The following is a 21,833-nucleotide window of genomic DNA, read 5'->3' on the forward strand; positions in this document are numbered from 1 at the left end:
GATGATTACGCTCTTACTTTTCTAATTAGCTTTTAATCACTTTAACAAGACACACAGGACTTATATCAACAGATTGATTTTTGTTCGATAATTAAAGACCGATAAAGATATTTTCAAAAAAATTCGTCATGGGGCCATTGTTCGTAGTTACCGTTATAGTTAAATTAAATGGTGTAAGTTGGCGTAAGTGCGACGGGATTTTTTTTATCAATCTCATTGTTTTAAGCACCTTGAAGGTTTTGTTTTGATATTCTATGTACAATTTAACCTACATGAGTCATTTGAATTACCCATTTGGGTTAAATACCTATATAAGTGATATGAGATTAGATTGATAAAGGTCGTAGCACACATATTAAGTCAGAAACGGAGGCGCTCGTACAAACGTATTGATCTGACGCGAGGCGATTACGATACGATTCCGATTTATTTATTTATTTTTATTTTATTCAGAAAGGAACTCCAATAATGATGCATGTAATGTGTATCCTACACAGTACATGCATTATTCAAAAAGCTTACTTATGCCTGTAGCACACCTCCGCTGCGAAACCCAAAGGGCGAAACCGCCACAGTTTCGCTGTGAGTTGTGAGTTGTTGGGCGGCGAAACAATAGCGAAATTCCCTGCTCTAACGTACAAAACTGACTATGATGTTGTCTCTTTCTAACATGATTTCATCAGCTCATTTGCTTAGGCGCCGTCTACATCTCCGCCCGTTGTCCGCCATTTTGGAGCGGTTCCGCGTGTATCTCGGACGCGTGTGTAGCAATCTACAATTTTTATGAGCGAAATAGGAACAATGGATTTGGATTTTACTGAAAAACTTATACAAGCAGGGAGAAATAGACCTGTTTTGTACTTACTAAATCACCCTGACTACAAAAATTCTCAACTGTTCTAGTTTTAGGTTTCGCTCTGTTTCGCTATTATAGTTTCGCTTAAGTGAAGTACTGTTGCACAGCGAAACTCACGCAGCGGTTGCGCAGTTGTTGTTTCGCAGCGGAGGTGTGCTACAGGCATTAAAGATTCGTGCTCCTTCAGTTATAGGAGAACACATCATGCATACATAATCATCATTTTAAACATTGTTTAGAACTGTATTAGTTAAAGTAGTTAAACACAAAAAAAATATATCGAAGTAAAATTAAACAATATTAAATTAGAGCGGTGCAGTTGCTATTTTCATACGAATGATATTGAATGGCTCGAGTTGATACGATGTAGATTCCTTTTTGAATTGACACGTGTGCTACGACCTTTAAGGGGATTATATTTTCAAGCATGAAGTACTACCTAGTTTTGACCTCGATACATTTGGATATTTTATAATCAAATGATGTAAATAATAATTGATCCTGCCATGATGGTCTAGCAAAAAACATCAGGGTTACAATGACACACCATTGTCGATCTTCTTCTATGAGTATAACTGTGGTATAATTAATTATCCAATTTTCACACATGCCGCATTGTTTATATTTTTATTATTAGTTTGTATTGTGTATTAACTAAGACGTTTTAATCACCAGATTTGACCATTTGGCGTCAGAGCACTTGTAATAAATTATTGCATAGCAAATAATTGACATTATTACCAAAAGATTATTCAATTAAATTTGAATTCTTTATTTGAGAATAATTTGTACATATTTTGTTATATCTCACACGAGGAATTCAATGCAGTTGAGTGCAATCATAAAATTAATCCATTCATTTATTTATCATGAAGAATTGACAACTTTTGCAGATATTTAGGTACTTTAAACACGTGCAGATCAGAGCACGAGAAATGGAAGCACCATACTATTGTATTTAGTAAGAAGTTTTCACTTTCTTTCTCACTCACTTTTTGTCACTAAAGTGCAGGACCAGTGTACATTATGTTAAGGTGCAATCTTTGGATACTAATGATGTTTACATTTGCATGCGTAAACATGTTGTGATAAGAATCGATAATGACTCCCAGAAAAATACCATATTATACGAAGTATTGCACGATGTTTTTGTTTGTGTTAAACTTTTACGCATAATAACAAACAATAGCAGATATCTATAATATAAAAATGAATCGCAAAATGTGTTCAACAACGCCTGGACCAATTTGGCTAATTCTTTTTTTGTTGTGTTTGTTATTGTCTGGAGAAGGTTCTTATGAAAAAAAAAATAGGGTAAAGTAGAGAAGTCAGTTGACGGGAGCGAAGCCGCGGGCAAAAGCTAGTCTACAATAATTATGCAGGCAGAGAGGATTATATACTCTAAACTTATCCACATACAACAAAAAAAAACTCATAACACAGTAAGGCTATTTAATTCAGAATCAGTAAATAAATTAACAAATTACACAATTAGAAAATAATAAATCAGTTATAAGTGTTTCCAAACCTTCGTGCTCATTGGTTCATAAGTTTGCTGAGCACTTCTTTTAGCTCCAAGGAGAACTGTGAGACTGGAAGAGCGAGTTCCTGGGCTGATGGCGTTACACCCTTGTCTTTGAGCACATAGTCTGAGGGTACGATAAACGGTGTCTTCTTGTCTCCAGGAGCGTGGAGGTACTTCAAGAAAGGAGGCATTGGCAGGTTTGGGTGCTTCACTAACCATTGCTGGAAAGCCTTTGTCGACCTGATGATCAGAATCACGATTAGAATAAAGCAGTATGAAGTCTCGCATGAAAACAGAGTAGAAATTGTTTATTATGTAATAGAGTGAATATTGACTAAATAATTAGATTTTTGATTTACTCCCAATCTTAGAGTTGTAAAAGTTTTTCAACAGTAAAAAAAAATATGATATATCGATATATCGATCGATAGTGCACGATTTCGACTATACAAGTTAAAAATGAATGGCATATCTTTAAGGCACAATGTTGAAATATTGTCCTTCTAGAAGTAACACTAACGTGAGATGCTGTATATCCTCCCAGACGCACGCCATGCTGCGCAGATCCTCTGGGATTAAGACGCCGCGCCATTGCTTGCTAGTGTTGTTCTGAGGAGGAACATGCTTCAGTTTGTTCGGCAGACTCTTCCCGAAAGCCATCGTGTGCGCTGGGTTGGTCTCCGCTTCAATGTCGTACGCTATTTGTCGTCTTAACGCCCGGAGACATGACGCCTAAAAAAAAGATTATATTATAAATAAAAAAGCTTAAAAATAAATCAATTTAATCAGGATCTATTTCATAGGATAGCTACTCTTATTGAAAGTGAGACAAAATATAAGAGCAGATGCAGATTTTCAGTATTTTATAGTTCGGCCATTCAGAGAATGCGTTCCTGACACGTCGCGATTGAACTGACGACGTAACTTTGCAATGGCGTTGCAGTTACGATAAAAATATTTTTGCTGGTTGTTTACCGTTTTAACAATTGAGGAGCATTAAAACAACATTATTATATCAATAATCAATGAATGTTATTACGTCGTTCAATCGCGACGTGTCAGGAACGCATTCTCTGAATGGCCGAACTATAAATCAAATATACCTTTTGTACGCCGGTACTTGTAGCGATGCTTCTTAATACGCAAGGTATTATCTTCGGGTCCAGCACAATACCGCGGGAAGAATGCTCGTCGAACCACACCTGAAAGTTACGACGAGGAAATGGGGTTTCTTTCGATGAGCCAATAAGTTTTTATCATCACTAAGATAAACTTTTAGCTGACATACGTAAATTACATTGAAAGTTCTTAATAATACGACATAAAAATGAACTGTTTTAAAAACCTGGAAAAGAGCTTCGATATCCTCAGGTCGCTTGATTTCACTCTTGAATTCAACATTACCTAAGCCAACCCACCACTCATAGAAGTCATTGGATATCTGAAAATGATCAGAAATTCTTTATAATATTATACATATCTGGTGATACTATTATTCTCTCCGTGCTGTTTTGTGGACATAAAGAAATAATATACATAAGTAACGTATAGTTAAATTAATGTATATCAAAACTCAATGGCTATCCGCCACAAAATTCCGAGCACAATTACGCTCATAAATGATACCCCACGTTCTACTGTTTCTGCCGATACTTAAATTGTTGCGCGATGACGAAGTTTGGCGAGAACTATGTATGTATATCTATGCAGTAAATTATTTTCTTCTAAAAATCTAACCAATCAATCAACATAACTTACTTGTTTAGTCAAAATTTCTGCCCTCTTACTAAATTCATCGGAAGCAGACACTTCGAAAGTCTTTTGTTTGTATTTTGACTTCCATTTGATCATGTCTGTTTCAGATTCGTTGCAGTATAACATGTCAAAGAATGGATTTCCTCCTACTCGTGGTCGCCGATATCTGAAACGAAAAGTTGCCAGTGTACACAATAGAAATGTTGACCTTTTTTGAAACTATGTTCGTATTATGTATAGACACAATCAGTTTTTTGACAGTGCATCATTGTGGTAACTTAATAATATCTTCAAATTAAATCTATACTTTTATAACGCTTAAGATTTTTGGGCTATAGCGCTAATCGGATTCGAAAAACAAACTTTTTAACATGCTGGAAATCGAGGACGGCTAAGCAAATTTTTTTCATTGTACCTAATCTCCAAAGAACGCATACTAATATGGATGTTAAGAAAATTCACAATATTCCCGAAATCCCTGTTAGCAGCGTGCAGTATTTACTTACAAGAGGTCCATAGCGGTTCCAGGACGCACATTCATGTCATCACTGGTGTTGGCTAAAGAATCTGGGATCGTTATTGAAGATTTTTGAGCAGCCAATTTTTCCGGGGCAGATTTTGCTGACTGCATTATCTTTGATAAGAATCTCGAGAAAGATTTGGACAACATTTTGGATACTGATTTCGATACTGTTAGTGATCTGGTCGATGTAAGGGATTTCATTCTTTTTTCTTCACTGACGTGGCTGTGCTCTGTACTGACGGTCCACTCGGATTCCTCTTCAGGCTGTACTTCTTCCTCCATTGAAGGTTCTCCTTCGGAGCCCATAGCAGAAAATAAACCTTTTGATGCCTGAGAGCAAACCATGATATGATAAAAAAAATCTATGTTATCAATTATAAAAAGCGTGCAAGTATGAGCGCAGACTGGAAATGGAAGTTTAAGATATTCACGTTACTAACTTTTGAAACAAACAAGTCTTCGGACTTGACTTCCAGTGGAACATCTTCTGGTGGCACATACTCCTTCTCTTCCTGCGGCAGATCGAATATCTTGGCAATCCGCTGGAAGATCACGGGGCCCACCAAGTTGCGTACTGTGTCACAATTTGTGTCCCAGAACTGAAAATATTGTTACAAAATCGGAATTAAAGTTTTGTTTCTACGAAGCCAGCATACATTTTGTAAGTGTTCATACATACTAATATTTTGACTTTGACTTTGACCATAAATAGAAATAATAAGAAGAAAAATAAACATTTTGATTAACAAGTACCTAGTGTCTACTTAATATTTTTGAGCTGAAGAGTTTGTTTGTCTGCAATGACCCCCTAAGACGACTCACTGACTGCTGCATTTACAATATTTAACAAGTAGGTAGGTAAGTAATGATTGACAGAATTAACTAAAAGCTTCTGCAGTGATAGAGTGCTTATAACGCTTCTATATAATTATAATAAATGTTCTTAACATTTACCTGTTCATCTTTGTAGGACATTTCCAACTCCTTGATAACATTTTGCCAATGTACTTTAACGCAATCCAAAGTTTGTTCATATCGAGATGGTGTAATAACCCTTATGCGCCTAGGCTTGTCCCAGGTTTTGACAAGGGGTCGCTTCCCGCAGGGCATGGCGAATTATTACTTTAATATTTTTACGTTTTTATTATGTCCACTTGAGATGACAGGGTAAAAGAAATATGTTCTTTCAAAATCTTCTTTTATTTTAACTGTCAACTATTTCTAAAATATATGACGATGACAAATAGGAACTTTTTTTTGTATAATAATATTTCAACTTATTTACTAGTACATCATTTCATATCATTTTAACTTATGCTATGTTAATGTCCAAAGATTAATTTTACAACAAATTACTAAATAACGCCATCTATTAAGTTTTTCCAACACCACTCAAGCCCGTAGCAGCGTAGCAAGGTGTAATTTCTACTGAAAACTCCGTAGCGGCGACCACTCTACGCGAAGCGTAAACACTTCGAAATGAAATGTACAGAGGGCGCTGTTTCACAACTAGATGAGTATTATTAATATTACAAATTTTTAAACATAAAATGTAGATATTTGTGTGTATTGTTTTAGTTTTTACCAAGGCGTTCTGCATCTTCAATTGTGTCTGGCACCTTTTGGCCAAAAGTTTCAGGTTGAGTAAGGACTAAAATAGCTGATATTATCGCTGTACTTGCAAACATTATTGAAGGTATACCCGACCAGTAAATCATAAGAGCTGGGGTAAGTGGTGCCACAATAGATCCTATGCGCCCCAGCATTGAAGAAAAACCTAAAAATGAATGCCTGTACCGAGTAGGATACAGTTCAGCTGTATACAAGTACAAAGAAGTCATCACTAAACCTATACAGAATTTTCCTATCAAATACAGGATCAGAGATAAAGAGTACATACTTTTTGGAATAAAAGCAAAAGCTGCACAACAGATTGCACAGACCATGAACCCACAGAACAGGGTTATTCTCCTGCCCACCCTGTCCAACAACAAGACTGCTGTCCAGAAGCCGGGTATCTCGATAGCAGCAATTGCAATGTAATTCAAGTACATATTTCCTGATAAACTAACTGAATTGATTGATAAGCCGTAGTAAATGAACACAGTGGTCATCCACATTATTGGCGTGGAACAACATCTCCGCAACAACACGGGAGATTTAATTACTTTGAAGAAAAGACTCTCATCGTTAATCTGTTTATTTTCTTCCACCTGTTTGTGTATTGTTGTCAACAAGAAGTTCATGTTTTTCTCAGATATTTGCTTATTGTTCAATCGAGCAGCATATTCTAAGGTAGCTTTTCCTTCCTCTTGCTTATTTTCACTTAGTAACCAGCGGAAGCTTTCAGAGAGAATCCAGTAGTAAGAAACTAAAAGAAATACAGGTACATATAGCACAAGTGTGAGAGTTTTCCATGCAGGTATAGCATAGGCAAGTAGGCCAAGAACAACTTGTCCGAGCGCGAACATGCTGGATATGGTGGCGCTCGTTCTCACGCGGTACTGCGGCCCCACTATCTCTGCAGCCAATATGTAGGCAGCGCTAAATGCACCTCCGCCAATCGCAGTTTGCATAAATTGTAACGCTGTGTACATCGCAAAATTCACAGAAAATGCACGAATTACTCCTACTAAAGCAATGTTGAACGAAAAGAAAACTATGGACATTCGTCTGCCGAGACGATCAGAAATAAATCCTGCAAGTATAAGAGCTACCATTCCTCCTGCACTGTTCAGAGTACCAGGTAAAGTTCTCAACCATTCTTGGCATTCGATGTTGAAATCATACACGATAGTGTTAGTTCTCTCGTATACGTAACCGTCACATGGTACGATTATATCTCTGTCGAATAGGCTTGCAGAACAAAGTCCGTCGGGCGATATGACAGCGCTGCTGACGTTGGCGTATCGGTGACAGTTATCAAATCCGGATTCGGTGGTGGGAACTGCGTATGATAGCCAATCCGGTAAGTACTGCGGGGCTAGTCCGTCACACTCCGGCACCGCACACCGAGTGGGGAGGCTGCCTGCTGTAAATATGTAGTCTCCAGCCATGAACGCACATATCAGAGAAGGTATAGCCAGTAGACCGATGGTTAGTAACTGATATTTCCCAAACTGTCCCACTTCACGGTACAACACAAAATCGAAATCCTCTTGTTTGGGTTCACTTTCACCGTGTTCCTTCTCCATATTGACAGATTACTAATGCATATGCTAAAAGTATGTTAATAAGGTAATCTGAGACTTCTTACTGTTTTATATAGGCTATGATATGATCGTTATCAAGGAGGCAAATAAATGTTATCTGCTATCTAGTGTGACTTCACAGTTAGACGACAACTTATTACAATATTGCTATGAAAACTATGCATATATTTAATTTATCTGATACTTCATATAATGAAGTAGGATTAAAGGCTTAAAGAGACGTTTCAAGTTCCTTGTTATGCATATTTTAAATGTATTATGTAGGTAAATATTATGAATGTGGGCTTCTTTATATAACAGTCTTTTTACAATGAGCATTACACGGCTGACGGAAGTTAAGAATTAAATATTTATAATCGCACATACCAACCGCATTATTTTCTTAAACCCGTGTTGTTTATCAAAGTTTTATATCAGACATTCACTAGACATTTAAGTAACTAGGGCCTTTGAAGGGTAATACCTACGCATATTGCTGTATCTAATCTTCTAGTCATGAATCATTGTGTCGTTAGGTGAAAATAGCATAAAAATCTGCCTGCAGGGACATTTTATTTGTTGGTGTGTAAGACGTAACTATTATTAGGGATATGGAATATTTAAAGCAACAAAGACTGGAATAAGTCATTAATTTAATTACTTATTTGTTGATATCAGATTTAACACAGTCTTTTTTGAAGAACAAGGCACGGATGCAAAATCGTATTAGTAACCGCTTCGTTAATTTCTAGAATACAAGAAGATTATTTATTCTAATGTATCTATACGTATGAGGTATTTTATCAAAGGCTACATGTTTTATTGCTATGTTTTTTGTTGCTATATTTTCCAAAAGTTATACACCGATAGTTTTAGCTAGCTGAACTCAAGAGATTGGCAGCGATCAATAGATATAACATGTTGTACAACATTGTATGATTAGATTATAGATAATGTTGATTGTCATCTGTTTACGATAATTCTGCCAACTGCGATAATCGTTTACGAATATTCTCAATAGGCGCTTGAATGTCGTGTAGGGAGCCAGTAGGTGTAGTTGGCTGGTACTCTGCTTCGAAAGTAAGCCTTGCTTCCAAGACGGCGGGGTCGAAGAGGCCGAGGCTGCTCAAGTACGGAGGTCGTCGATGTTCGGGATGCTCGATCATCCACCGGCAGTATTCCTTCACACTCCTGAAAAAATAGTTTTTATCGATTTGGATTAGATTTTAGATAATCGTGATCTTGTCATGATATCGTATATTTATTTTATCTAAATCTGGTTAAATTAATGCCCATAATAAAGATTCGGACAAGATGTGACAAAGCAGGTGTGCTTTCGAACTATTGTGCAATCACCAGAATATCCACCTAATGCTCTAAAATCAAATTAAATAAAACAATAGGTGCTTAATTCAACCACTCAATATCATCACCTGAGGTTAGTAATTCCTTCCCAAACAGTTTTGAGAGTTACAAGTTCTTTAGGCACGTGTCTAGCAGTGCGCCATAGTTTCTTCGTATCATTCCGTGGTGCGTGATATTGGTCCTGCATGGGCAGACTCTGTCCAAACGCCATTACATTGAATGGTCGTCTCTCCGCTTGAATATCTTTAGAGATTTCGCGATCCAAAACTGCGTAGCGAGACAACTGTAAGAAATACGGCAATATTATTAACAGTGACAAGAGTAAGTAACATCTTTTCAATATGACACATAGATGGCGTTAATGACCACAAAATATAAGCATCCCTGTGAAATAAAATTGCATAAAAGTCGTTTTTGTATAAACTTCGATGTGAATTGTAATTTATTAATGAGTTAGAAAAACTTATGAAATACCTCGGGATTTCCAGTTGTGTTAGCTATTTTGTCTTCAATGCATGGTAGTTGTTTTGGAATAACTCTCAGACTTTGCGATACGTGAGTATCAAACTCGATCTGGAAAAAAGATGTTTGAGTTTTTTTTTTTATAGTAAAGAATATTAGAAAGAAATAATGCTTATACTGATACGCATTATTTATTTCTAATAGCTAATGCGAGCTTTCATAAGCTAATTATTTAATTGAAATATCGAGACTTGATTTAGTAATCATTGTGGTGAAAGAATCTTACTTGCGAGATGACGACCCCAAATAAAATTGGGATAAGGGTAGGAGAATTATGGTGGTTGGTGTTTAGACTTACTTGGAAGAGTTCCTTGATAGCTTTAGGAGTAAACAGTTTGGACTGCTGGTCGCCTCCCAGTTGTTTCATATATTCGCAGAACTCGTTTGCAATCTGTACAAGTTTTAATCTATTCATAACTTACTTCCTGATTGCATAATAATAACGGGGTATTTTAAGTTACAGTTCAACCTGCGCTTGTTAGAAAGTTTGCAATAATAACGCAAAATTTAATATTCTATACGGCTTTAAAATAAAAATATTTTCTTTTGTATACGTATTAATACAAATTAGTACATTGCTGACCTGATAATAAAGTAAGTTGTGTTCAAATTAATCAAGTTGAACTATTTTTATTTTACCTATATTTAGATTTATTTTTAATATATGACATTTGGTGCATAAATATGCATCTTAAACATTAAAAGTTACTTTTTGTTTATACTTACCCTATCGGTGAGATCATCAGCTTTCTTAACGAGACTCTTCTCGTCTTCCTTCTCAGGCTGCAGGTAGCGCGTGGCCCACGTGATCTGTTCCCGCACCGGCTTGCTCAACAACTCCAGGTGAATATTTGGCTTGTCTTCATCATCGCTAAAATACCATTTGTCAGAAACCCACAATACATAAATATTTAACTGAAACTTGTATACCTATAGTGCCCAATTTAAGGCCTTAACTAATATTGTAGCTAACATTTTTCAGTTAATAAGTAAACCGGTATTTATCATTTTCATTTTTAAGCTAGACGCATTCATAAAAGTTACAAAAAAGGGTTTGGAATACCCGACCTCTCGTACGACAAAACACTTTTATAAATAAAAACGTATTTTACCTACCTAATTTCATTTTAAAATAAGTACATATAAGGTATGTAGTTTTGTAAAAAATGTACCTGGGAGTATATTCTACGTCAGTGTCCGAGTCCAACTCTCTGTTTATGTACAAACATTTTCTGGAAGATATTTGCGGCTCTTTTATCAAACGTCTCGGTAGTTTTACTGAAACATAAAATATTTTGTACGATTTCGGAGAATATACTCGTATGTTTAGAATATTATTTAGCCTATCTCGTGAAGTAAGGGCTAAAAATTAATATAAGTAGGTACACATAAGTCAGTCACCTTTAATATTTTCAGTTTGTTGTTCATCAATTTCAATTTTTGGAATTTTCAATGTTTCACAAACTTTGTCGTACAAATCCTTCGGTAGCACATCTGCTAACGCCTTACTTTCGTCTTCCTAGAAAACAAATTTAAATTAAAACAATATTTTTACCACAAACTAGGGAGAAGCTAGACTCACCGGTGTCTTTTTGTAATTATCCATTTGATTAAAAACTTCTTTCCAGTATTTCCTATTACTTCGCATGTAATCAGACGTTGTTATTCCATCATTAACTTTAATAAGCTTCCGTGGTTTTCTTTTGCTTTCTGTTCGAGCGCTGTTCATATTTACTGTTATTTACGAAGTTCGTGTGTCAATGGAATCCGCATAGATTTAATAAAAAGCTGTCGCCGTGAGCGCGGCGGCCGCGTCAAGTGATTTCAGTGTTCGACGCTACCGGCGAACAAATGCAGACTATTTCTCCACAGATTATGTAATTGGCTAGAGATGGCAAGCAAATTTTATATTTGCTTTTTAATTTTTGCCTTAGGTATACATTGGCATTGGATATTATAAAATTTAATCATATCTTTGTAGGAATATAGAATTATGTTTCATTGCAATTTTAAACGCACACATTATTTTTATGTCCCTTCTTAAGATATGTCTAAGGGTTTTTATAAAACTGCAGTGCGGTAAAATGCCATATAGATAAATTTTAATCAAAGTTATAGGGATAATAATTATGAAAAAATGTGGTTAAACAAATAAATGTATTACACTTTTTAATACACTTACTCAAATATTTTAATATTTTTTTATTTGGCTATGGAAAGCCATTCGATATTATTGCATTTTGTTTATTATATGTTTGGACTGCTCTGTACTATTTGTATGTCTATGAATTGTTGACTCGTTTCCATGGGCAGGTGGCTATCATATAAGCAAGCGGAATTTGTTCATTCCAAAGTGATTCCAAACATACTTACTATCAGATAAATTACGAATTAATTGGCAGCTGTTTCAAAATCTGTACACTATACTTCAAATAATAATTCTTCAATACATTTTTTTATTATCAAATTACCAAACTTCTAATGAACTTTTTAAAGACCTTTCTTACCGTGTCACTGTAGGGATGCAAATTACAAAAGTTACATTGGCACTTGCCTGTTCTGGAATCGAACCCGCGCGCACTCGTACTTTTTAAGAAGCAATAGCTCTAACCACTGAGTCACCACGACATAAGTATTAACTAATAATTGGTAAACTTTTATTTATATTTTTACAAATAAGTTGAAGTTACTGTTTTGTAGGTACACTCAATTGAAACTAAATATATCTGTGTTCACGCGAATACTATGCATTTATACCCAACACGTGGACCGAGAACTTAAATATACGGTTGTTTTGAACAGAGAGAAAAATAAACAAACATATATAACGCATCTGGGTGTATATTTCAACGTGTAAGATTTAGTAGTGCAGTGTCGTGTAGTTTGATCAATAGTCGCTACTCGCTCGCCCCCAATCGCCCCTCGCAGCTACCGATGTTACACTGTATGGGTTTCCCTAAATGTGCTCTATGATCATAATTCAATATGCTTTTGCCCTTTTTTATGAAGACTATATTTTGTTTTTATTTGAGTTGCAAGTTTCCAGAGGTGAACGATTAACTTTAAAAATTATTATGTGGCTTTGTTGGCTGTTATTAATTTTGAAGTAACTTAGTACACTTTCGTATTAATCTGTGTTTTAAAATCATCTGAATGAATACATTCCAAGCATTTCAGAAAAGAAAAACGAATCCTCGAATAAACTTCATCTGAAGTGCACAATTAACCTCAAAGCGTTTTATCATTCGTTATCATAAACGTTGCTACATCGCGCAACCGACTAAAAGTAAATTAAGTTGAAAAGTAGTTTATATAAAATAGAAACAGAATCAAAAGATGAATGAACTCTTTACGTAGAAGTTAGCAAGTTTATTCAGACAGTGCAGTTGTGTCAGATTTCACGGGAACTGGCGCTTAACACAATATTATGGAATGGCAAAACGTCAACTTAGCATAACACTGTTTAACTTCGCCCGGCGATAGTAAAATTGGAATAAAAGTTACAGCCCGAGCAACGATGACTAAGACTTTACCACTTATTCTGTAACAAGCTATATTCATTTATCAACTATCCACATTGCGCAAATTATGTTAAAAATAAGAATAACAAAGCCTTTAATTAAAAAAACAATTAGGTATAAACCAGCAAAATGTTTCGTAGGACGCTTTAATAAATAATTTATCGTCTCCAAGTTCTTTAGAAACTGAATTGCTTTTCGCTTGTATCGATAAGTTTAAAGTGAGACGCTTCTGCTCCGTAATATTGAAAGAATGCATGTACTCGCTGTAGCTGTGTCGGCAGCTCAGAGGGGCTTGTTGACGCCGCGGCCGATCAACCATTGTCGAAGTGAAATCGAATAGCAATTGATACAGATACCAATTATCTATAATATAACGTAAATGCTTTATTTTTGTTCATTGATCTGCGGTTATATCTTGATTGGGAAGTTTAGGAAATTCTCTCCTGTCACTTTTGGTGCGTGGAGTCGCATTTCTGAAATACGATAAAACAACTCCAATTGATACACTGTGTTTACTACAAAGTAAACATAAAATACAAACGTAAAACCAAGTCAAATATTTAAATTGAATTTAATTACGAACCACTCTGTACAGCACATTTATTTTGCGCTTTCGTAATAAGGTTTTCATTTAATAATACAATAATGAAATGATATAGCGACACGAGTAATGTTATGCTAAATGCTCGCTACGTTAGGAATGCGACTCATCGCAGCGCCTCGCGTCGCGTCGTCACGCTGACGACTTAATAAGTTAACTTGTTACGGGACTTGTGTAAATTTACCTTTACACCCAATATACCCGTGCTCACCCGTCCCTACATTATTCTTAACTAACGATCTAATTTATATCATTGTAGAGTACATGTTTGTATAACGTTGCGTAATTATAATATATCCATGTATGTTTTTTATTGTGATGGGAAAAGTTTGAAGCTTTTCCTATGCTATACTTCAATTAAAATTTCACATAGATTGTATAGTTTTACCATGGCTTACCTAATGATTTATAATTTTATGGTACTTAGTAAGCAATACATCATTTTATGAAAAGCAGTTAAAACCTAATCGTAGAATTATTTTTACACGCTTTTTATTAGCTTCACCTGTATGTTTGTAACCGACTTCTTTGGGCGCGATTTTGACCCACTTTAAACGGCTAGATTTCGTTCAAACTTTGTCCGTCTTACCACAAAAACTTTTAAACGTCAGTTTATGCCTTGTCTAAAAAAATGTCAAATTATGACGTTGACATATGGTTCATTTTGCAGCCAAAATTTTATTAGACAAGTGTAAAACAGGGTTTAAAGTTTTTGTAGTAAGGCCCTGTAGATTTATTGAGGACCGATGACAATACTCTAATTTGATAAAATTATTCCATTTTTAACCGACTTCCCAAAAAGGAGGAGGTGTGTATGTACATCGATTACTCCGAGGTTTATAGACCGATTTACGTAATTCTTTTTTTGTTCGACGCGGAATTGCTGCCAGTTGGTCCCATAGTCATCAGGTCAGGATCTGATGATGGAAACCCTGAGAAATCGAGGGCAACCTTCGAAAGTTGTAGGCATACATAGAGTAAAAACTTGACACTCAGGTGTATGCCTAAAAACACTATTCAACAGTGAAGGTTTGGAGTTGACCTGATGCTGGAGACCAGAGACGGTCGAGGGAACTCGACAACAGAATGTGTAAAGTACCTCGTGTTTGGGCTCATATTATTTGTATTGACGAGACCTTTGCAACAGTGAAGGTTTGGATTTGACCTGATGATGGAGACCAGAGAGGGTCGAGGGAACTCGACAGCTGAATATGTGAAATACCTCGTATTTGGGCTTATATTCTTTGTATTGATGAGAACTTTCCACTAATATGGATAGTGACAACTATTCGTATCACTAAAAAGCTGTAAATAAATTTTCAATTTGCAAAATATGATTTTTGTTAATTTATATAATTTTCATCTATAGTCGATAAGGTAAGAAAATTAATTAAAATTTTCTAGAATTTTTCTCTACAGTCGATAAGGCAGGACTCGATGTTAATTTTGTAGGTGTCGTTTTTTATTAATTATAATTATATACTTACAAGGCTAAAATACTAAAAATAGTTGCCAAAATAAGGCGAAAAATTTTTTTCGGTCGTAAAGCACTCTCTGATGCTTCGCATCATGAGTCGTGCAATAGTTTAAGGTGATCTTCACACTGCCCCGCATCACGCTGCATCTTGCGTGTCGACGCACCTACGCGCGTTCCTGCGGGAGTGCAGATCTGCATCATCGTGCGGGTTTTTCACGCACTCACGCGCGTAGGTGCGTTTTGTAAATTCACGCACAGCGAGTTCCATTTTCAAATATACACGTCACGCCCATTCAAAATCACGCGCGGCATTGCGGGATTCAGTGTGCCATACCTTGCGTCTCGCCCCGCACCTACGCGCGGGGGTGCGTGTTTCTCCGCATGTATGTGCGTGATCCGCATGAACGCGCGTGGATGCATTTTCAGTGTGTTGGACTATGCGTGTTTTCCATACAACGGAAAAAAACGCATCCACGCACTACGCTGCATCATGCGGGGCAGTGTGATAATCGCCTAAAATTAAAAAGCTATTATAAATAATCCAAACTAAAAAGTAGAAAATAAATAATAGTTTAAAAAAACTAAAAAACACGCTTTTTATAGAAAACCGAACTAAAAAATATAAAATAAATTTTAATGAATTTAAATTAAGAAAATAGTGTTAAAAATTTCAATGAATATAAATTAATAATAGTGTGACTACAAAAAAATAATATTTTATTAAAAAAAAGCGTGGGGTGCTTTTTAAGATATCGAAATGAAAATCACTCATATCTGTCAATAAAATATTTATAACTATTGACACCATGCACCCCACGCTTTTATTTAATAAAATATGTTTTTTTTGTAGTCACACTATTATTAATTTATATTCATTGAAATTTTTAACACTATTTTCTTAATTTAAATTCATTAAAATTTATTTTATATTTTTTAGTTCGGTTTTCTATAAATAGCGTGTTTTTTAGTTTTTTTAAACTATTATTTATTATTGATTGAAATTGAATTTATTAATCGGGAAACTTTACGTATACTGAGTCCCAAACTTCATGAACAGATACGATATAGCAAACAAGAACAAATGAATAGAGTTTAGCGAGTTACCGCAAAGATACATCTAGTAATTTGTGATCTCCGTCAGCAATATAAACTCACACCCGGTTCAATTAGATCTACGTATTGTTTATATTGGCGCGGAGATATATGCTAAACCCTTATTGGACTCCGTACACTAAACTTAAGTCATTAGCAGAAACTTAATATGTAGTCATTTATTCGAAGTAAAATGGTTAACAATGGTTACAAGCTACATAAAATGACTATTTTATTGTATAAACAAAATCAAAATTTTCATCCGTGAACAATTTCAGTAAGTTAGGATGCTGATTTATTACTCTCCGGACCGAGTCTTGGCGCTTCATAATTATTTCTTTGATTTCCCTACTCTCAGAGGTCTTGGGTTCAGATTCAGTCGCCTTCGGATGTTCTGGCATTTCACCTAAACACGGGCATATGATGTCAGTAGTGAGATCCTCTTGGCTAGAATATTGTGTGCCCGTGTGATGGAAGCGCTCCTTGGTCGCAGCAAAAGGCAGTTCTTGAGTTGTCATGACTCGAGGATCAATAAGATCAGGCGGTGGATCTCTTTCTGGTAGCTTACCCAGTATGGTCTTTACCCTTTCATAATTCTCTTCAGTAAAATCCAAGTAATTAACCAACCATGGAAAACTGTATTTCTTAGCCCAATCTTTGCAACGTCTTACGGGACATTCTTGAAGTATCTCAATATTATCCATTAGTAAAGGCTCATAAACTTCTTCAGTTTCCACTTCTTTCTGTGGTTCTGTTGGTTCTGGCGGTATTATAACAGATTCACTCGATTTTGAAGAAGATTCAGGTTCAGTTTGTGAGTCTGCACATTTGCATTTTTGTGATTCAAGGAAGGCTCTAACTTCATCCATTTTCCCACATTTGGCATACACATATTTTCTGTCAAGTCTTATATATGGAAGATCGACATTAGAAGCTAAAGTCTCTCTACTTCCGTACTGAGGTGGAACAGCCTCTGTTGATCGCTGACCCTGGATCACAAATGGTTCTTTATCACATACAGACTCTTTTGATTCGGGTTCTTCAAATTTTAAAATATTATCATCATCTGTGTCAATTAAAATAGAAGCCTTCTGCATAGGAGATTTTTGCATTTCATTTAACTGCAATACCACCATTTTCTCTAAGTCAAGTAAGAACGTTGTCTGTTCAGGTAACAATTTTAGACTGAAGCTGACAAATTTCAAAAACAGTTGCAGTATTTTTTTTATTTTCTCTTCCCATTCCTTATTTATGTCTGATATATGTTTTTCCCTAGCTTTGAAGGCATCTATAATGTCTTGTCGTTCTTTGATTTTTTGAAGTTTTTCTGCGATTTCAGTACTTTGAATGTTCTCTAGAATGAATTTCCTAATTCTACATTTCTTCCTCTCTGTACACATAACGTACATGGTACTGGTAATATTTTGTGCTTCAATTTGTCTATAGAAAGCCTGCAACGCATCGTTTCTTTCATGAATAGCATGATTAATGAGTTTATTATTTCTGTAAATTTCATTGTCTAACAAAAGTTTATAATAGTGATTTATTTTCTTTATTTCACTGTCATATCTTTTCTGTAAAACATCTTCTAGAATAGCCTTTTCACGTTTTAAATTCTCTGTTATTTCGAAATTAAGATCGCTTATAATATTAGCGTGAGCAGTAACTAATACAGTTTGCACTTCGGATCGTAAATGGTCTTCTAATTCTTGCAGACTCTTTTCATAAAATATATTAATTTCTTTCATCAAAATCTTAGTTTTGTTTGTTAAGATATCATGGTAAATTGCCTTGACTTTTTTGGCGACTGCAGCTTTTTCATGTTCTAAGATGTAGTTCCAAGCAGCGTCGTTTTCATTTATTACATTTGTCATGTAGTTCAAAAACCTAGCGCGCTCTCTGTCCAGCACATCATCGCCTATATCAAGAATTCCTTGGTGAGTCTGACCTCTAGTTATTTTTGATGTGAATGGTGGTTTCAGATCTAAAATGCCTATTAACAAATCACTTGGTGATACCCACTCGTCTTCTTCCCAATCGGCTTTTTGAGGTTTATCATTTTGATGGTCGCTTTTCGTTTCAGTTACAGGTCTCTTGTAATCACAGTGGTCGTCATTGTTGTAGGTATCCGCATAAATACTAGATACACGCTGACCTTTCTTTGCTGTTCGAGCAATGTCGGTTTTCTTCATAATTATTTTAAAATACTTAAAAATTAAAAAAAGTCTATATTTTCAGTAGAAATGTCACATTTCATTTAAATTTAGTTTTTGACACATAGTCATAATACAAAATACTTCCAGCCTTATAATTATCAATGAAAAATCCATTATATAATGTTGTACAAAGAGGTTGTAGTAGGTTATCGAGTACCTACCTGTCATTATTTTTGTATTTTACTTTAGTAGGCAAAAACACACAAGAGCATTAACAAGGTACAGATACAGTATTCCAGCACTTCATTGTAAAACAAATAGATAATAAAAAATATTTAACAGAAGCCAACCTGATTCTGCTTTAGCTTAGAAGCAAAAAATACTTTAAAGAGAAACGAGTATTATTTTATAGCTTTAAAACATTTTAAACGGCTACAGGGAGCTTAACTAAGCAGGTGGTTAATGAGTTTTCTGGTACTTACAAAATAACGGTTTGGTATTCAAATAGGCGAACGTGTTGACGGCCTACCTGTGATTAGCGGTGGTGATGTAAAGCGGCCTGGAGCCCCGCCGCTAGATTTAATTAAATACTTCCTTGTACCACCCACCTACCTACTATTTCACTTTATCTACTGCTCGCTTTATTGCTCTCTGACGCTACATTGTAAACGTTTAGCGCTCGGCATGAATAAGAGGTTATTCCACCATCAATGCACGAACAATTTTATCGTAAATACCATTTATAGTAAAAACGGTCAATTTTACAGAGCGGATTGCACGTTCACGGAGCATGTGATAATAAATTACGGACATATCTCGACTTCATTCTCATTACGGATGCGGCAATGTCCGACGGAGTTTTGTCATAATTCAGTCTCGGTTGAAATTATTTCCGTTGGGTCTGATGAGAAAACTAGAGGTGGAGAGCTCGAAATGTAAGTATTCGCGCAACAAGCCGTGGAATAACGACGGGGCATATTTCATTCTTAACGAAGTTAAATTTCCGGGAAGGTCCTGTAAGAGCGTGCGTAACTCTGATAAAAGGCTACACCGCCACAATACCGATTCCGTGTTTGTGTGACATTTTAGAAATGATAAATACACAACCCTCTAATAGAATATTAGTGATTTACATTCACAACAGCATGCATATTTAAGGTCATTCAATACGAGAGCGAAGTTCTGGTACATGTATTCATTACGTATTTACGTTAGAAAAACCGTTAAGTAAGTTTAAGGTAGCTGTCCAAGTTTGTAAACGTTTGACGTGCTTACAATATAACAACGACCATAATTCAGAAAGTGGGAACAAGTTGGATTGTTTTCTACACATCATATCGGCAAATAAATCTTTGGGCCGCTTATCTGCCGTCAAACTTAATTCTCATGCATAATTCATCGCGTCGATTTCGTGTGAAGAGGGAAAGTTGCTCAACTTCGTGCAACAACCTGGTGGGCTGACAGCCGACTGATAGTCGCTTCTGGACTTTACCATTAAATGTTCACTATCTTTCTGCACATTGACTTGTTTATTTTACTGCAATTTGTCACTTGAACGAGTAAGCGAACGTTACTACATATTTATACGCATGTATATAAATGAAGATTGAATATGCCCAGTAGATAGATTGTATTAACACTGATATTTGAAAAAAAAAAAAACAGTTTATAGAATAACATTGTTGTGTATATCTTAGAATCTTCTACTATCTATTCTATATATTGTAAAGTATTTTTATAGATTTTTTCGAGGAACAATATCGTATATTTTTTGCCATATCGAACATTTAATTACCCAGCGACCAAACTTTTATATTTTTAAAACCATACTACATACTTCACAGTATAAAATAGAGGCTCCAGTACTAAATACAAACAGTAGCTGGTCGTCGGCCAGACACATCTCTGCGTCGGCCCGCAGACAACCAGCACAATAACTCATACTTACTGAAAACAAGTTAGTAGAATAGTTGTGAGAAAACACAGCGTGCCGCTAACAGATAAAGAAGCTCCACACGACATACACCTCGAGACGGACGCACTACTGTTTTGATTAAACTTTCCTACATATTTTTACTATCTGTATTCTATGCAAATTCAAAGGTAGATTGAAAAATAATATTTACTTAAGAAAACTAGTACACACTTCAGTAAATAAGTAGTATGTCCTTTATGAAGGTTTAGATTATCTACATACCGAATTTCATTTAAATCGATTCAGTAGTTTTGGCACACAAGCGTGACAGATAAACAGTCGAGATTTATACTGTTCTGTTCTTTATCTATACTGTTGGCGATGATTAAGCTATGTCACAGAATTATATAGATTTTTGCACATTTGTATCTACCATTTCACAAAAAAGTACAATAACAGTTGTCCCTACCACATATTTTCTGGTGAATCTGCAAGTTGAAAGAATAAAAAAGTGAAGGCTATGATGCGTCACTAATTGTGTTTCACTGAGGAACCGGATCGCTATGCATTGGAGTAGTTCCGACAAATTGGATATCGCGAATGAGTGATCAGGTGGAGAGCGCGCGAGGTGACGCGCGGGAATCAATTCCCCGTCACCATAAAACGCTGTGTCACACTAAAATTGTGCTAAAATTTCACCATGTGGAACTGCATTCTAGTAGTTTTACGTGTTAGGATTATTTGTGGGGTATTATCCTGAATGCATATAAATTATAATCAATATAAGCTCTTCGGAAAAACGGTTAGTCTATGTTAAATAAATTTGATCGATTCTAATACCTATGATGTATGTATGATGCCTAAATGTAGTCAATATGTAAGCCTTTTGTCAAATATTTTTACTAGAAAAGGATAAGCCCATTTAAATAAGGTATTGTGTCTGTCTGATTCGTCCCTACTATTTGAAAATCACACAGAAAGTAAAAATTAGACAGCTCGACTTCCTATTATTATTTGGTAACCGAAAAATATTAAAAGCGAATATTATCGAATAAATACATTTTGACGATATGCGAAAACGAAAATCCTATCATAAACATCGCTTTTCAGATAGCTTACAATAACATTTTAAAGTGTAGATTATCATAAGGTAGGTACACGAACCACGAGAACGGCGTCCCGGTAATGACTAGTTATGTGGTAACTGGCGGACACCACGCCACCATGCTTTTAATCCGAACCCGCCTGGAATTTTAACGTCGATTCTTTTACCTTACAATTGCAAAATGATCAACCCCGAAATGTGAATTGTGAATAATTTATTAAACTGTTGT

The 21,833-nt window shown here is 35.6% G+C and overlaps 4 protein-coding genes across 4 annotated transcripts; all 4 read right to left on the reverse strand.

The window, feature by feature from the left end:
• Positions 1-2,291: 2,291 nt before the first annotated feature.
• On the reverse strand, positions 2,292-5,769 carry LOC124632570. The gene is made up of 8 exons (XM_047167443.1): positions 5,614-5,769; positions 5,100-5,258; positions 4,643-4,989; positions 4,140-4,302; positions 3,727-3,822; positions 3,485-3,583; positions 2,902-3,113; positions 2,292-2,621 (listed from the first exon to the last, which is right to left on the reverse strand). The coding sequence occupies exons 1-8, from the start codon at positions 5,767-5,769 to the stop codon at positions 2,393-2,395; spliced, it is 1,461 nt and encodes a 486-aa protein (XP_047023399.1). The 3' UTR covers positions 2,292-2,392.
• Positions 5,770-5,843: 74 nt separating this feature from the next.
• On the reverse strand, positions 5,844-7,892 carry LOC124632568 (organic cation transporter protein-like). The gene has a single exon (XM_047167442.1). It carries the CDS (start codon positions 7,851-7,853, stop codon positions 6,234-6,236), a length of 1,620 nt encoding a protein of 539 aa, XP_047023398.1. The 5' UTR covers positions 7,854-7,892; the 3' UTR covers positions 5,844-6,233.
• A 591-nt stretch (positions 7,893-8,483) lies between these two features.
• Positions 8,484-11,560, reverse strand: LOC124632779. Its single transcript, XM_047167739.1, has 8 exons — positions 11,320-11,560; positions 11,139-11,256; positions 10,910-11,015; positions 10,464-10,608; positions 10,036-10,128; positions 9,690-9,788; positions 9,284-9,498; positions 8,484-9,041 (listed from the first exon to the last, which is right to left on the reverse strand). Exons 1-8 carry the CDS (start codon positions 11,464-11,466, stop codon positions 8,822-8,824), a joined length of 1,143 nt encoding a protein of 380 aa, XP_047023695.1. The 5' UTR covers positions 11,467-11,560; the 3' UTR covers positions 8,484-8,821.
• A 5,095-nt stretch (positions 11,561-16,655) lies between these two features.
• LOC124632777 lies at positions 16,656-18,620 on the reverse strand. The gene has a single exon (XM_047167738.1). The coding sequence runs from the start codon at positions 18,618-18,620 to the stop codon at positions 16,656-16,658; it is 1,965 nt and encodes a 654-aa protein (XP_047023694.1).
• Positions 18,621-21,833: the final 3,213 nt, after the last annotated feature.

Source organism: Helicoverpa zea, chromosome 8, assembly GCF_022581195.2.
Source record: "Helicoverpa zea isolate HzStark_Cry1AcR chromosome 8, ilHelZeax1.1, whole genome shotgun sequence".
Taxonomy (NCBI): Eukaryota; Metazoa; Arthropoda; class Insecta; order Lepidoptera; family Noctuidae; genus Helicoverpa; species Helicoverpa zea.

Coding starts and splice junctions, on each gene's coding strand:
- LOC124632570 (XM_047167443.1), bottom strand. CDS start 5,769: ATGCCCTGCGGGAAGCGACCCCTTGTCAAAACCTGGGACAAGCCTAGG. Junction 3,114..3,484: donor CAAGTACCGGCGTACAAAAG/GTATATTTGATT, acceptor TCTTTTTTTTAG/GCGTCATGTCTCCGGGCGTT. Junction 2,622..2,901: donor GAGGATATACAGCATCTCAC/GTTAGTGTTACT, acceptor TCTGATCATCAG/GTCGACAAAGGCTTTCCAGC.
- LOC124632568 (XM_047167442.1), bottom strand. CDS start 7,853: ATGGAGAAGGAACACGGTGAAAGTGAACCCAAACAAGAGGATTTCGAT.
- LOC124632779 (XM_047167739.1), bottom strand. CDS start 11,466: ATGAACAGCGCTCGAACAGAAAGCAAAAGAAAACCACGGAAGCTTATT. Junction 11,016..11,138: donor ACAAACTGAAAATATTAAAG/GTGACTGACTTA, acceptor TTTATGTTTCAG/TAAAACTACCGAGACGTTTG. Junction 9,499..9,689: donor ACACAACTGGAAATCCCGAG/GTATTTCATAAG, acceptor TATTTCTTACAG/TTGTCTCGCTACGCAGTTTT.
- LOC124632777 (XM_047167738.1), bottom strand. CDS start 18,620: ATGAAGAAAACCGACATTGCTCGAACAGCAAAGAAAGGTCAGCGTGTA.